The following is a 17,018-nucleotide window of genomic DNA, read 5'->3' on the forward strand; positions in this document are numbered from 1 at the left end:
TGCTCGCTCCCCCCGCAGGCTCTGCTCAACTATTACTGCCGGGAGGGATATTTCCAGCACGTGCGGGCCGCGGCGGCCGCGGCGCTGGAGCGGCTGAGCGGAGATCCCGTGCTCCTCTTCTTCCGAGCCTACGGCGCGCTGAGGACAGGTAATGCGGGGCCGGCCCCGAAACGCTGAGCCTCCTTCCCTCACCACACGCCGTCTGTGAGTGCTGCGCAGGAGAAACCGATGTTACAGAGTGCCAGTGCTCCCTGCCGGGAGGAAACTAACAGTGCGTCTATCACTGCTCCTCGCCGGTTTGAGTGACAGTGATCTAGAGCACATAGTGCCAAAGTGAGACGTAAAACGTATTATTTTTTTTTAGTAGTTACATGGACATTGGTCAGGTAAATGGGTTCTTTGGAGGGAATTTGAGCCCTGCCCTAATGTACGTTGCATTTTGTCAGAAAGTAATTTGTGTGTTCCAGCTAATAGTTCTTCCCTTCAGTGCAGGTATATCCTCTCCCTCAGGGGAGCTGACAGATAATAACTATTGGGAGGATCTTTGTGTACCTTAAACTGTCCCAAGAAGTTTATTTAGCTAAATTAATATTTCAAGGATGTCACAGAATATTAACCAGTAACCCAAAGTGGGGGAGGGCTGGGGCAGGGTCTAGGCAGAGGTGCTGGTTTTGAAGTAGTGTATCTGTTCCCAAACTCCCACATGTTCTTTGTTTGTGTTACAATCATCGTTTTTCAAGATATTGTCTGTTCTATTGATGTTCAAAATATACACACAAACAAGGCAAAAATCCTGGCTATATAAAGAAACAGGAACAAAAAGAGCTGCTCAAAGCCCTGTATAAAACATAATAAATATGATTTTCATCTTTATGGCAGTTGGCAGAACTAGCACATAACTCCTTTCAAGTTCTCTGCATTGAGAAGCTGTTTTCTTTCTTGTGACTGTTTGAAAGACTTGCACAAACAAGTGAAAATGGATGTGTGAATAATGAAGTTTTGAAGAAAGTGTTATCAAAAGCATGGAAGAAAAAAATAGAGGGAAAAATTTAAGTCAGATTGATGTTTGATGTTGATATTCTTTGTCCTAAAAAGTGTTATAACTTATTCTGTGCTTGTTTTCACTAGGTGACATCCAAGAGGGTATTAGACAGTTGGAGTCTATTAAAAGCAAACAGGATGTGTCACTTTGTACAATGATGGCTCTGATATATGCCCATAAAAAGAGCCCTAATCCAGGTATGCTCATTAAGACATGCTGCTTCATGTTTTAAACAGCTCTGTGTAAAGACCTGAGTGTTGTAGGCTAATTCTGCCTAATTTAAAAATATTTTCTCCAGCTTTGCATTTGACATAGTATTTGTTACTGAATTGAGTGACACTTACCAAGATTGTAAACAAAAATACAAACACAAGACTCTGACAAGTAAGAGTGAATGTTAAAATAAAACACACAAAAAAAAAATCTGACTTCACCACCATGATGAAAAATCTTTGATGGAGAAAAAAAAATTGAATCAAGCTTCTTGTGACATTCACTGATGTCTGATATTGGTACTTTTGAGCAAAACTGCAACTTAAGAAGTCTTTAAAGCCATACCATTTCTATCTTTCAAGTTCCCCTGACCATGCAGAGGGAGAAGAGAATTTTGTGAATACTAGTATTCATTTCTCCAATCTAAAAACGGGTTATTTTGTTAGAAATTATATTCTCAGGGTAAGAATTGGTGTATCAGGTATATCGGGTTGTCATTAAAGTATTGCAGGGGCATCTTTCTGACTCTGCAGGTTTGTAACTGTTACTGGCAGTTTTGTTAAGCTGTATGATGTGAAACAGCTCTCACTAATGGTGTCACTCTTATTTGAGTCCCAGAGGGTAAATACTGTAGGAAAGCAAAGTTACGGATCTCAAGACTCTCTGAGAATATTCCTTCATCCACTAGGTGGATCACCGTATCATAGCAGGGGATGAGGTTGGCCAAGCAAGATCTGCCTTTCACAAACCCATGCTGACTGAATCTGATCTCCTGGTTGATCTGTATATGCTGTGTGATTGCACTCAAGATAGTCTGTTCCATACCTTCCTTGGCACCAAGATCAGGCTGAAGAGTCTGTAGTTTCCCAGATCCTCCTCCTTGCCCTTCTTATAAATTACACCATCTACCCTCCAGTCTTCTGGGACCTCCCAACTTATGACCATGGTGATGGGAACCCTCTTCTGCCTTTTTCCATCTATTTCATTGGGAGGGATTGCTTGTGTGTTTTGTCAATGTACAATACAGAAAACAGTGTTGGCTTTGGAAGTCCTTGGTTTATGTGCTGCTCTTTTGTAACATTTTGAGAGGCTATCAACAAGAGCTCTGAACAAAACCTTTTCAGATCGAGAAGCTATTCTAGAGTTGGATGCCAAATTGAAGGAGCAACGTAAAACAGCAGGACAACAGGCTCTGTACTATGCTGGATTATTTTTGTGGCATATTGGTCGTGAGGACAAAGCCCGTGAATATGTTGATAGAATGATCAAAGTTTCTGGTGGTGGTAAAGAGGTAACTCTTTTATTCCTATGTAAAGTATTAATAGGACCGTGTGTAGTGTGAAGGTAGATTTATTGTATTAATGCTGTTTGGAGGTTATATTTTACTGTCCTGTGTTCTAATACTTTCTTAATGTCATAAAGTCCCATAATGTTTGGTTTTTTTCTGCTAAATATTAATTTTCACTTAGTAAATAATAAATAATGGCTCAATAAATGGGAAAAAATCACTTAATAACTGGAAATAAAATGCAGTTTACTTGACACTGAGCATCATAATTCCTAGCAGAAAACTAGGCATGATAATCTCACTAGAGGGAGACATCTGTTTTGAATCTGAAGACTCAGAAATACCCAGAGGTGTGAGGATTTAAATTTTCAGCAGTTGCTAAAAGCAAAATTTGGCTAGAGTTTTACTGAATGTATTTATTTTAAAATGTGTCTGTGTCATATGTAGCAATGTTTTCTCCATTTATATACAGACATCAAAATTCATTAGAGTCTTTAATCTCTAAATTGATTTGTAAAAACGTACAAATTTTTTTGAAGGAGGTATCAGCTTCAGTTCAAGGAGAGGGTTATTTTTGTAGTCAAACATCTTTGAGCCTGAGCTGTTAAAATTGTTGTCTTTGAACAGTAGTACTAAACACAAATGTTGTTTCTGAGTTGTTCTGCTGCGTGGTTCGGTACATTGCTCCGTTCATAATCTACAGTTGGTATAATATTACATGAGTTAGAAATCTGCAACTATTCTAAACATTAATTTCTGAAATGAGATTATTATTTAAGTAATGGCTTAGCTTTTCAACTGTCTCTGGTTATTAGTTGAAATTGGCAGTTATTTTAAATTATGGGCTAATTTTTACTAATGAAGAAGTAATTATGGACATCACAAAGCATTAATATGTTATTTTCTAAAAAGACTAAGGATATGTAGTTTTAGTTAAATAGCAGTATTTATGACTGCTTATTGAGACCATAATAGGGTTTTTTGTTTGCTTGTTTTTGTTCTTAAGAGATACTGTTTGGGAACATTGCTTAGTAAAAAATATTTCCAACTGAAGTATTTAATAATACTTTAAGTAATTATGTATTTTTTTACAAGATATGCACATAGGTGAGAAAGAACATTAATATTTAAATATATAGAAAAACATAGTTTTCCTTCTTGTTTTAAGCTCACAATACGAAGTTTTGTGTACTTCAGATTTTTTGAGAGATGGTTCAAGATGCTTAAATTTGGTGAAATATGATGTCATGTGGGACAGTGTCAAATGCCTTGCATATAAGTCTAGGTAGATGATATCAGTTGCTTTGCCCCTATCTACAAATTCAGTGGCCCCATGATAGAAGGCCACCACATTCGTCAGGCATGACTTGCCCTGATGAAGCCATTATTATATTATTATATCTAGTATAATTTTTTTACTACCTGGTTAGTGAAGAATTCTAATTTATGTTTTGCTTACAGGGGTTAATTTTGAAAGCGTGGCTTGATCTCACTGGTGGGAAAGAAACTCACATTAAAAAAGCTGTGAAATACTTTGATGAAGCACTGCAGGAGGGCAATGATGTTTTTGCTCTGCTTGGTAAAGTAAGTTTATTTTGTGATTTTAACTCATCCTAAATGTTGTATTAGTCTTGTGGAGTGATGCTGAGAAGAGTTGTCTCCAGTGAGCTTGTCCAAGGAATACAAATACAGCACAGACCCTATATATAATTTAGGGTCCATTAGACACCAATGTAAAAAAGAAAAGTATTGATTAAATTCAGTCAGTCTAAATGTATATTGAGGTCGTGATTTTACTGTATACACAAGAAAATGTTTTTATTCATGTGTGTAGAAAATGAGGTTTCAAATCTGCTGAAAATGTAAAATTATGTGTGATCTCTTCTTTTTTGCATGGGGCACCTATGCGCATTACAGAATTGCTGTGTGCCATGGCAAAAAAGTGGTAGTTGAACACTTAACACTCTTTTAATAGTCATTAATCTCTTTTGAGTGTTCATTTGATTGTTGCAGTATGTCTAGTTGTGGTTGATGCTGAAGAAAGATATTTCTCTCACTAGCTCTTTTTCCTAGTTTCTGTATGAAAGAACCTCTCAATCTTTTCACCTATGTGAGTGTACAAGCTCTTGTTATGGTTTCTCTTCCTTCTGTTAGGCACAGTATTTTGAGGTCCGACAGAATTATTCAGGAGCTCTGGAAATCGTGAACCAGATAATTGCTAACTTCCCAAACTTCATTCCTGCAAAAAAAAGCTACACCTTGCAGGATTGGGAGCAGACGGTTGAAATGGCACACAGGTTGAGTATGAAGTAGCACGTAACTAATCGTTTCTTGCCAGGTTTACCACTGTGTAAGAACAAAAGTAGATAGTAGTTACCATTCATTTTTAATTAATCTGAATTAGTTAAATCAGTATTTAAAAGTAAGTTTCAAGTAAGTTAGGTTTTATTAGAACCCCCTTGCAGGATTGGGAGCAGACGGTTGAAATGGCACACAGGTTGAGTATGAAGTAGCACGTAACTAATCGTTTCTTGCCAGGTTTACCACTGTGTAAGAACAAAAGTAGATAGTAGTTACCATTCATTTTTAATTAATCTGAATTAGTTAAATCAGTATTTAAAAGTAAGTTTCAAGTAAGTTAGGTTTTATTAGAACCCAGCTTTGAAATTCTGTGAGGATACTACATCAATAAGTGAATCCATTTGAGATGGAAGAGCTCCTTTCTTGAGAGAGGCATGAAATGAGAGCTGTGCTTTCAGCTGAGAGCCATCACATTAAATAACTGTGCATTACAAGTTATTCAGTTCCCGTTTTAGGATAAAATAGATGATTGAGCAAAGGTTTTGTTTTGGTTTCTTTGCATTCACCTTTTGTTTGGCTTTAGACTGTTGCAGAAAGATGCCCTCAATCTAGAAGCCATAAGAATGGAGGCCCTGCATTATCTGTGCAGAGAAGGAAATATATCTGAGGTGAGTCTTTTTATTAGCAGAATGTTGAGCACAACACAGCCTCTGTAGGGACTAGATGCCACATGCACTATCATCTTTATGTCTTTTCATATACTTTGTCTGGTCCTGTGCTACACTACTTATCTGCAGGAAGAAGTATATTCACCTATTCTCATGAATGGCTGCTCTAGCTTATTGTTGGGGTGTTTTCTGTCTGCCAAGAAAACCATTTTTTACCTCCAGCTTTCAGAGAACAGGTATTGAGCCAAACAGAAGTTGCTTCTGGACAGTTAATTGTATCATGTTGTTTTGAATCATCAAAGCAATCTTTCATAGTTTAAATGCTCTTTTAATAAATGCATGTTTTTGTAAGCTTTCCATTAATTTGAAGTATTTTAATAATTGAAATAAGGGAAATAATGAGGTCTCGTAGTGATAAATTTTTGGAAGCAGGTCATAGTTACTTATCAACAGTCTGTGATGTTAGGTTGTATAATGTGTTTTCTTCACCATTTTTTGACAGTTACTGGATAGAGCGTGGATAGAGGACTCATGATCTGGTTTATTGTCACTTTAGTATTCCAAAGTATTTTCCTAGGAATTCTAAAGTCTAGCTTCTAGCCCTGAAAACCTCTGAATTTAAATGCTAAGATATTATTTTCAATGAAAACTGTTAAATTCTCCTAATCTGTTAATTTTTTCTATTACATATTATGTTCCTCCTTGTTCTCCAAGGCTTCAGCAAGACTGGGAGATCTCATTAAAGCCCTTGATAGATTAGAACCACGTAATTCTCAGCTCTTCTATAAAATGGCTTTAGCTTTCAGTAGAACAGTGAGTATGCTTTTTTATTTTCCTTAAGCAGCATACAGCGATCTATATATATCCTTTTTTTCATTTTACTTTGTGGTAGGCAGATCTTAAATGTCTACTAAAAAGTGGAAGATTGCAGACAATTGAAATAGATGAACTTGTGTAGCCTGTGGTAACAACATTTTCAAAGTTTTTTATTCAGTTTGAGTTATAATATTTAAGCCATCTCATTCCAAAAAAGGTATTACTGCTTGCTTTTAAATGAGAAACATGTTTCCAGTGAAAATACACTCAAATGTCTGTCAGCCATATCCTTAATGTAGGAAAGTGACAAAGTTAATCCTATCTTGAAACTGAGGGTTTCTTTAATCATTGTATTTGTTAAAACACCTTAAGGAAGCATTCAAAGCAACTATCAAGTATGGCTAAATGTATGGTATTGTATATTTATGTTTGAATTCATCCTACTTTAATGCCACAATTCTTTTAGAATTGCTACAGATTCTGTTATTCTTACATGGTATGTTGTTGTCTCAACTGCCACAGCAACATTCAATATGTTTTTCTAATTGAATCCAAAAACTAAGAAAAACTTAAAGATTGTTCTTCCCCATTAGTGTGGCCAGAATCAACTCATCCTTCAACATACACAAACCTTAGTTGAAAGAGCATTTGATTTGGCATCTGACAATGCAGAATTTGCTACTGAGCTTGGTTACCAAATGATTTTGCAAGGGAAAGTGAAAGAAGCTTTAAAATGGTACAAGACTGCTATGACACTTGATGAAACAAGTGTTTCTGCACTAACCGGTAAGGTCTTACACTTTCTTGTTTTTTACTGGACAATGCTTTTTTTATCAAGCTTTGCTACTACTGCTACTAGGAAAATCTTGAATTATTGTAACAGGAGCATTGGACTGTACTTTCAGATTCATGTTGTGCTGTCTTCCTTGTGGCAAATGTTTCTCCTTACTGGATATGTCTTTTGGTTTTCCTTTTAAAGATTTGAATATTTTTTAAATTAGAACTCTCAAAGTAATGGTAAGAACAGATATGGTTGTATTCTGTTTATTTATTTTTATTTCTTTAGTGCCTAAGAACTAGAGAACTGTTTGGCACTGCAAAAATAAAAAAATCAAGAGCAGTTAGTAGAGCAAGCTCTCCACATCTGCCTTCATGTCCAAATTAGATTGAAAAACATAATCAAGTCAAAACATCTGATACTTTTGATCTACATGTTACATCAGAAAAATAAGCCTCTTTTTATAAAGTCCAATTGCTGTCAAGAAGATGGAGAGTAAATATGTCATACTTGCTTCACAGATTTTTGCCTGTATTGTTTTTTCTCCTCAACTATGCCATTGCCCTAAGGAGTATGAAAATTTTGGGTGGTAGGAGTGGCTGTGTGTGTGGTTGGGGGTGTGTCTCATGTCAAATTTTATGCTGTTTCTGCTTAGTGTAGAACCAATTGAAGATTTACAATTTCAAACTGCTTTATAGCATTGTATATAGTACTGTATCAATCAAAAACTCTGGGGTTTTTCAAAGTATGTAAAATTTGCATTGCTATATGTTTTGATCCATTCTCTCTTCTCATGTCACTGCTTTATGAAGAAGTTGAGGAGACAAAAATTAATTCTGGAAAACAAAGCATGTGCTTGACCAGGAAGCTGAATTGGCAATAAAATCTTTAAATATGTTGCAGGAATTATCCGTTGTCAGCTGATACAAGGGCAATTAGAAGATGCAGAGCAGCAATTGGAGTTTCTTAATGAAATTCAACAGTCCATTGGGAAATCTGGGGTAGGAGACATCTTTCTTCATTAAAATACTTTGATTACAATCTGAATTGTGGTCTGAGGGCTAATACATGTTCTATATTTCAGTCACTTGAGGAAAGCATTATTAATGGAGTACTGTTAAATCTAAATTTTGTTTTTTCTTCCTATCTGTGTTCATGTGGTGCCTAACTTTGCAACACAAGGCTGTTTGCTTGCAGAGCAAAAACATCATTGCTTTCCAGCAGTGCCTTATCTCTGAAGATAAGTTTGAAATGTCAGACATATTAATTATTTTCAGGATTTTGTGCTCATAAAATTTAGAGGTTCTTTCACAAATTAAAGGAATAAATTTGATATAATAATCCTCAGTGTCCTTACAGGGAACATTCTAAATGTATTAAAGGATTCCTAAAGAAGAAATGGCTAACATTAATAATTATGTAGTATTGTATGTGTAAGAGATGAATGTATCTGGAATACGAAAAATGTTGGGGTTTTAAGTTTTGTTTTGTTGTTTGTTTTTTTCCCTGTAGGAATTATCTTTCTTGCGTGCAGTCCTGGCTATGAAAAGACATAAGAGACAAGAAGAAGTTATTGACTTATTGAATGATGTTCTAGATACTCACTTTTCATCTTTGCATGGATTTCCTCTTGGTGTGGAATATTTTGAAAAACTAAACCCTGATTTCTTGCTAGAAATTATTAGAGAATATCTTAATTTTTGCCCAGCACAGGTAAGCAGCTGTAGATCACACCTGTCTGAAAGTTGGAATTATTTCACTTAAAGATCAGTTAATCACAAAGCAAAAATTTAGAAAATTTTCCATCTTAAAATGTGAGTTTATTTGAAGTAAGATTGTGTTTTTAAGATAGTACACTGCTATTTAATCAAAGTAGCTATGAAAATACACCTTTTGTAATGTGAGCAAGTTGCAGTAATGACACCTGAGAAAAGTTTGGCTGTTTGTTTAAGGCACTGTGTATGTGGAGTTATACTTTCTTAGTATCTCTCAGGAGACTGTGACAATATAGTGAATAGAACTATCTCATTATGAAACTAGCATGTTCACACTGACCACTCTACTCATGGAATACCACCTTGTCAGCTTTTGGTATCTTATCAGTGTACATATTCTTCATTCAATTTCTTTTTCATGTTAGTAAAAATCAATGGAATACTGGTTTTTTATGTAATTACTGCTAAATCCAATGACAAATCTCACTTGCTTAGGTGGCTAAATTTCTGTGACTGAATTGGTGGTTGCTACTTTTGGCAACAAAATGTAGAACTTAATAAATTGAATGGGGCCTGACATCTTTAAAGCAGAAGAAACATATTTAAAGTTTCTTTAAATAGTGTCTTCCTTAAATAGATTATTCTTCTGAAATCGCTGGGAGCTGACTTATGTTATCCTGTCATTACCAGATTTCTAGCCTGATTATAGAACCTTTACATAATTACTTTTATGTAGAGTTTTAAAATGTTAACAGGCAAACAAGTAGCTTTCTATTGTTACGATCCGCCCCACCATCTGTAGTGAAATGGTAGTGTTTGAAAGTCTAAAACATCAGTAGCAATGACATTTTCAGGTCAGAGATGGAAATAATAAGAATTGACGTTCTGTGACATCTCTTTATCACAGAAAGGGCTGTATGGTGTTTGGAAGTGAGGAGTAAGCTAGGTAGCTATTTCTCAGCTGCTGTTTTCAGTTAGTAGCAGTGTGGATATGTTCTGTGGTGTGGAATGAGGGTAGAAAGGACAGGACCAGAACCTTTTCTTCTCATTCTTCAGGTCATTCATTTTAACTTCAGCTTTCTTGAAATTTAGCTCATGTTACCACAGTGTTGGATGAGTTGGCATGGTAATTCAGAATATGGTGCCAAATGCTTATGGACTGACTCTTCAGCTTATGTCTGGTCTAAAGTGTTTTATCATCCTTGAAGTCTATAGGACTACCTTGTGCTCCTGCTGATATCAAGAAGTTACCCCCTTAAATATAAAGCATGTTTTTATAATTCTTCACAATGACAGCTTTCAGCTTTTGGGACTGAAGGAAATAACAATGATTTCCTCATGCTCACTTGAGTCTAATGTGAAGCTCAGACTTAAAATGAAATCTAAGTCCAAAACCTATTGACTCAAATGTTCCATTTTGTTCGTTTGGGTTCTTTTTGTATTATTCACTGATTTTTTTACTTCTAGCCTGTAAGTCCTGGGCAGTCTCCTTCACCACTTCTCAAGCACTGTGCTTCTGTACTTGAAACTGTTGTAAAAACTGTGCCTGGTCTTCAACAAGCTGTCTTTTTAACTGCAAAAGTGAAGTACTTGTCAGGTAATGGTTAAATGAATGGTTAGTTATCTGCCTCTTTATTTCATAATTGATGGTTAGTTATCTGCCTCTTTATTTCATATAAAAATTAATTGCATGCTTTTAAATAATTATATTTTTGTTTCACTGCAGAGCACTATGTAACAGCTAAGTGAAGAACACTTGCCTTTTTTTTTGGTTGTTTATATGTGGGTATCGTAATTGTACAAAAACATAAAGATGCTATTTCTTTTATCTATTGCTTCCCATAAAGTTTACTTATTCAATGATGTACAAATGGGTAATGGGAAAAGATCATACCTTTGACCTTCTGATTTCATGGCATAGCCACTCAGTACTTGGTATATGTGTAATATTTTGGTTTATTCACTAAATGCTGACATTTATATTTTTTAGATAAAGTGAATAATAAATGCTCTGTATTTGATATCAACTGCTTTTTCACTTTCCCTTTTATGACTTTCCTAGGGGATATCGAGGCAGCCCGTAGTAATCTACATTACTGTCTGGAAAAGAATCCTTCTCATGTAGATGCACATTTACTGATGGCCCAGGTGTATTTGGCTCAAAACAATACTAAACTATGTTCTCAGTCATTGGAACTTTGTCTGAGCTACAATTTTGAGGTGAGCTGAGCAAAAGAATGAAACTATTTTATTAGGTCAATCGTCTGGTTGTATGGTTTTGTATATAGCAATTTCCAACTGAACTTTTTATGACTCTTCCACTACAAATTTAATACATAAATGTTTATATGAACATGAATAATTTTCAAAGAAGTGACCATAAGGACAAAACTAATACTGTATTACAAACCACTGAAATGGCTATGAAATACAAAAGAAAAAGTGGCAGCTTTGCCTCAAGTCCTTACATAAACAGTAGGAAGATTTTATACCAGCAGAATTTGTAGTTTCAAACTAACCTTGCAAGTCTTTAACAGCTAACACAGAAGGACTTTAAAAATGATCCAATGTTGTTTCTGGACTTTCTGCGCAGGTGCACAATTGCTAATGAAAATATGCTCAGATGCATGAGGGGATCAGAAGGGGTCTATGTCACCTCAAGCACTTCTAGTGTTGAAAGAGTAGCCATATGCTGTACTCTCTACCATTACTGTCACATCTTTGTGCTTTTTTTCTGTCCCTTCAGGAGCAAATTTTGTAAAATAAGCACTGTGTTAAAAATCATTCACTGTTTTGCAGTAGCTCTCACCAATGTTATTTTATGGGGCTAATACATTGCAGTAGGGGATTTTTGATTTGTTGACATCAGTGGAACTTTATGTAGGATTTACAGAGTTGGGAACACTGTACACACCATTCATTAGGTCTAAGTTCTGCCAGGTCTCTTGAGACCACTTAGCTGAAAAATGACAAACTACCATCTCCTTGCAAGCATCTTCCCATCTTGGTTCCTTCCTTCAAGTGATAGAAGAAAGCTGAAGATACTACCTAATTAGGAGAAACTGAGGTGCTTTCCACTTCCTACACAGTTACATTTCCCTTATAGACTTTTATTTTCACTTGAAGTATGTTTTATGAAGGTGATGAAATAGCAGACAGGACTTGTGCCAAGTAATAATTGTACAGTTCTTTCAATTAATAGCCTGATGAAGTGTACACACAGCAGTGTGGGAGACACTCAGCATCCCTTAATATTCTGTCTAGTTTAAAATAAAGCTGCAGTGAATGGTTTTCTGTCCCAAAATCATATCTCATGTAATAGTTTTTCTTTTTTTAATAAAAACGTACTCAAGTACTAGTTTGCATGCTCTGAAAATTCTAATATTTTAATATGTAAGTTACTGAAATTAAAATCATATATATATGGAGGAAAGAGCAAACCATGGTCAACATTAAAAAAAAAATCTTGCATAGGTTTTGAATACTATACATAAAATACAGTTTGGAGATTTTATTTTTTTTTCAGGTGAGAGAACATCCTGTTTATCACTTAATTAAGGCCCAAACTCAGAAGAAGATGGGAGAATTATCAGAAGCTATTAAAACCTTACAGATGGCAAGGAATTTGCCTGGAATGAGAAAACCTACAGCTTCCTCAAAAACGAAAGGAAAAATTACTGAAATTGATGCAAGTGATCGTGTGTCTATCTTCCTGGAGTTAGTAGAAGCTCATCGTTTGAATGGAGAACCGGTAAGATGGCAGACTTGTGGAGTTGTAAAACATACCTGAGAACCACTTCCTTTTCCCATTGGCAGAGGTGTCTGTTCATATCAGTTAAGAGTAGGAAACCATCACTTCTTTTACTTAGAGGATTTGCTTGGTAAAATTTCCAGCATGTCAACACCTCTCTTGACAACTTGTACCTTAAATTGTACAGAGGAAAAAAGTGAAGCAAAACAAAACTGCTTGCAGGTGCTCAAATTTGAGCCTATAAAAACCTCTTTCAATTTTATACTGTTGATGTTCATTCATCAGGGTGTAGTCTGCTGTTTTGTTGTCAGAATATTGCTGTTAGCAATATTTTTGGATCATGTGCTTATCTTTGTGTAGCAGCAACCTTACTGTCAGCTGTATGTGGATGAACAGTAGGACACTACATACATATAGGAACACAAGAGAAACCATACAGTCATGTGGACTGGAGGTCATCCTGTGCGAAGTAGGACCTGTTAGAGCAAGATGCTAAAGGCATTCTCCTGTTGAAGTTTGAGCATGTACTTGTATATGTGCAATGCAAATGTTATTTTCCTTCTAAAACTTTTTAGGGTAGTTCATATCACATAAATTTTATTGGCAGAAGTCAGGGGAAAAACACATTTTAGCAAATCAAATGGATACTATGGTTTGGCGGGTTTTGTGGGGTTTTGTGTAATGCCCACAGGTACTCAATTGATTATGTCTTTTTTTTTCTTTGAAATATATTAATTCCATTGTTTTTAATGTTTGCAGCATGAAGCTGCTATAATACTTCAAGATGCCATTAATGAATTTTCTGGAACTCCTGAGGAACTAAGAGTTGTGATTGCAAATGCAGACCTGGCAATTGCTCAAGGAGATATTGAACAGGCCTTGACTATGCTCCGAAATATTACACCTGAACAGCCTTACTTTGTACAAGCTAAAGAAAAAATGGCAGATATTTATCTCCAGTATAGGAAAGATAAGAAGTTATATGCTGCCTGCTATAGGTAAAGGTTTGTGGTGTGCATCTATATTTTCCTAGATGTTTAGTGATAGCATGGTGAGCTCATTTTTTCTTTCTACTACAATAAATCAGAAATACTTAGTGACATTAATTCATTTGAGTAAGTGTGGTAACATTTAAAATGGTAATTGGAAGGCTTATTTTGAAAAGATACTTCAGATTTTCTTTTGTTTTATTTTCAGAAATATAAAGTAAATCTGCAGAGGATAAAATTGTTGTGCTCTTCTGTGATTTAGATACAGTATTGACATGTTAAATATTGAGCAAGGTTCTTTCTTCTGTTTCCAGTGACCTTGTAGAAAAATTGCCAAGTGCTCATACCTTCCTCCTTCTTGGTGATGCATACATGAATATTCAAGAGGTGAGTGCTTGCTGGAGATGAATGGAATGTTTGAGTCATTTGTTGACTTTGGCTAGTTGAAACAATGTGGCATGCTGACTCTTACTGATTGGTGATTGGCAAACAGAAACTGCTTTGGGATGTAAAACAAGAATAAATAAATAACTATAAATGTTTACATTAAAAGAAAAACTGTTTGCAATGCATTTCTTCTAAAAACTGACCTGGTGAAAGTCAAGGAGGGGATTTTATGTATAAGAACACGGAGTCATAAGGCTAACGAATATCTAGAGCAAGAGCTAAAGTAAAATCAGATAAAGGTGGAGGTGTTTAGGAGATACTTAGAAGAGTTCTGAAGCTTAGAATAATTCTAGGTAACTTACCTTTTATGCTGATGGTTTAATTTAAAAATTTAAAATTTAGTTCCTCAATATTTTGTATATCCTTTGCTTTCTTGATGAACTGCAAGTGTTACTCTGTATTTGTAGAAGACAATGTAGTTTAGTGGGCATAGGAATTTGAAGGATGCACGTTTAAATGCGTATGTTAAAAGAACAGGCTGGGCTAGGACATGCAACTAATAGTTTAGATGATTAGTTTTGGGATCTGTAGGTGATAAATGGTTGTTTATATATCAATCCATGTAGTTTTCTCCTTAATGAAGATTTATCACCTAAAGTGGAAGTTGTTTGATCTGCTCTAACATGACCAGAGGAGAGAAACGGAACATCCAACATGTTTGTTAACTAGTGAAAATAGTAGTAGAGAAATTTCAGTGGAAAAAGGATGAGGTTAATTCAAACTCATTTGTGTGCCAGATTCTCTTCGTATTTTGTTTTAGCATGGAAATGTTAATTTATATGGGCTTTATACTTCCTGCATTTTCATGGTGACCGTTCTTCTCTCAGAAGTATTGTAGCTTATGAACCAGTAGTACTTAGCAGTCATTCCTGAAGTCGTTGCCAGATTTTGTTTTCTTCATACACTTTTAATCTTATTGCTTGACTTAACGTGTTTTTATATTTTCTTGTTGAAGCCTGATGAAGCCATAGAAGTCTATGAGCAGGCCTTGAAGAAAAGTCCGAAAGATCTGTCTTTAGCAAGTAAAATTGGAAAAGCCCTAATCAAAACACATAACTACTCAAAGGTATTTTCTGAGTACTGTATTAGGTAGTTGAGTACTGTCTCCGTTATTGTCACACATTGAGTTTGCCTGACAGGTTGGGTACAAGAAGGATTTTACTTCAGAATGCCAAAACAGACTTTTTGTCCTGAAAGTACATTTGTAGATACCCTTCAGAATATCTGCCCAAAGGCACAGTTGGTGGATCCACACGTTGGTGGATTCAAGTCTGTTGAATTGTAGTTCTGGTGACTTGCAGTTTCTGTGGGTTTTGGCCTGCACTCGAACCCATGTTTAATTCCTTCTCCATTGATTCAGTTTTGCTACATCTCCTAGCATTAACATTGGCTAGGAGGGTGATAATAGAAGCTTTAACTCCTTACTGTAGGAAAAACAGAAGAAAATGTTTGGGGAAAACTTGCAGCAGCAAATAATTTTATATGGGCAACCTCAAACTACTGGAGGGTGTGTGTGTTTGCAGTGCTAGAATTTTCACTTGCTTCTGTTTAGGTCAGTATTGCAAGCAGCTCAGTGTACAATTCCTGTCTTGCTCCATGATACTTCAAACTGGTTTTTATGTGCGTATAATAATGATGTCTTGTGAGGGTTCCTAATGTTGCTATAAAAAAACTTGAAATATCTACCCTGATGGGTGTTTTTCAGACGTCGATTTTTCAGTAATGAGGCTTCAGCTATACTTCACTATGATGTTTAAGCCTAGATAGGTCAGCCTGCCTGATATGTGCATTATTATGCATGTTTAAACATGTTCTGTTTTAAAAATAAAAGCTGATAAAAGATTTCAAATTCATTTTGGAAATGTAACTTTTCAGTGTAATTCCAGTTCTCGTTTTTGCTTTTACTTAGAGAACTAACATCCTATTTCAAGACTATCTGAGTTGTTATTTTTCAGTTTTATTTTTTAAAACTTAGGAAATAATAATTTCTTGATCCAGAACATGGCTTTTTTTTTCTTGAGTAAATGTTTGACTTCTGTAAGTGATATGATTGTCACTTTTCATGTTTGAAAAGGCAAAGAGAAAAGACTCCTTTATATTAGATCATACTTAGTTGATATTTTTAAACCTTTCATTATTTTTTTTTAGCTTCATGTTTTGCATGTAGACTTTGGGAAAATATTTGTCCTTTGTACACAGTGAAACAGAACTTTATAACTCTAGTCTGACTGGAATTATACAACTTCAGCAGCTAATGAAAATGTAGTTGAGTTGACAGTGATCCTGTCGAAGACAGAACATCATGATGTGGTTAGGCTATGTAAATGCATGCTTAGCAAAATGTGGGCTCTGGTTATTCTATTTATCTTTAATTTTGCATTGCATTTTTGGAAGCCTGAACTTGCAACTAAATAGCACATTTTAAATACGGTATTTATTAGAAATAGCTTGACTACAAGAGAAGTGAGAAAAGAAAATTCTAAGCAACATGTCATTAAATACCTAGGTAACAAAGTGGTTTGTCTTCAAATTATATGCAGATTTTTGTTTCTTCCTTTTAGGCAATCAGTTACTATGAGGCTGCACTGAGGAGTGGTCAACAGAACTTCCTTTGCTATGATTTGGCTGAGCTTCTAATGAAACTGAAGCAGTATGAAGAGGCAGAAAAAGTGCTTCAGCAAGTTTTAGATCATGAGCCTGGTAGGGCTGTTATTAGTTCATAGTAAAACATACAATTTCTACTGTTGTGTTTTCTGCATGATTCTAAGGAGTAAGCATGTTCCATATAAACCTTGTTTATAACTATTCAACACAGGAAACTGTTTAGTGTCAAGCACTCTAAACTAAGCTTCACTTACATTTTAAAGTTGTTTTGCCAGGACCTCTAAACTTGAAATACCTGTGATAGCTGAAGTCACTAAATGGCAGAACTCCACATATGCCATGTTCTTTCTCTTCTATGCTAACAAATGTTCTGATTCTGAATTAATCTAGTATAGGTGAATCATTC

General features: G+C 35.5%; 1 protein-coding gene across 1 annotated transcript in view; it reads left to right on the forward strand.

Annotated features, from left to right (window-relative positions):
- Window positions 1-9: 9 nt before the first annotated feature.
- TTC21B (tetratricopeptide repeat domain 21B) overlaps window positions 10-17,018 on the forward strand; it is a gene marked incomplete at its 5' end in the record, with an annotated part of 35,228 nt that continues 18,219 nt past the window's right edge. The window contains 17 exons of the mRNA XM_009074409.1: window positions 10-148; window positions 1,129-1,239; window positions 2,380-2,546; window positions 4,005-4,127; window positions 4,698-4,840; window positions 5,428-5,512; window positions 6,227-6,325; window positions 6,922-7,114; window positions 8,010-8,107; window positions 8,619-8,819; window positions 10,289-10,418; window positions 10,884-11,041; window positions 12,348-12,572; window positions 13,332-13,570; window positions 13,876-13,948; window positions 14,964-15,074; window positions 16,570-16,708. Of these exons, the coding sequence (XP_009072657.1) occupies window positions 10-148; window positions 1,129-1,239; window positions 2,380-2,546; window positions 4,005-4,127; window positions 4,698-4,840; window positions 5,428-5,512; window positions 6,227-6,325; window positions 6,922-7,114; window positions 8,010-8,107; window positions 8,619-8,819; window positions 10,289-10,418; window positions 10,884-11,041; window positions 12,348-12,572; window positions 13,332-13,570; window positions 13,876-13,948; window positions 14,964-15,074; window positions 16,570-16,708 (2,434 nt within the window). The remainder of the gene's footprint in view (window positions 149-1,128; window positions 1,240-2,379; window positions 2,547-4,004; window positions 4,128-4,697; window positions 4,841-5,427; window positions 5,513-6,226; window positions 6,326-6,921; window positions 7,115-8,009; window positions 8,108-8,618; window positions 8,820-10,288; window positions 10,419-10,883; window positions 11,042-12,347; window positions 12,573-13,331; window positions 13,571-13,875; window positions 13,949-14,963; window positions 15,075-16,569; window positions 16,709-17,018) is intronic.

This window comes from Acanthisitta chloris, unplaced genomic scaffold, assembly GCF_000695815.1.
Source record: "Acanthisitta chloris isolate BGI_N310 unplaced genomic scaffold, ASM69581v1 scaffold13215, whole genome shotgun sequence".
Taxonomy (NCBI): Eukaryota; Metazoa; Chordata; class Aves; order Passeriformes; family Acanthisittidae; genus Acanthisitta; species Acanthisitta chloris.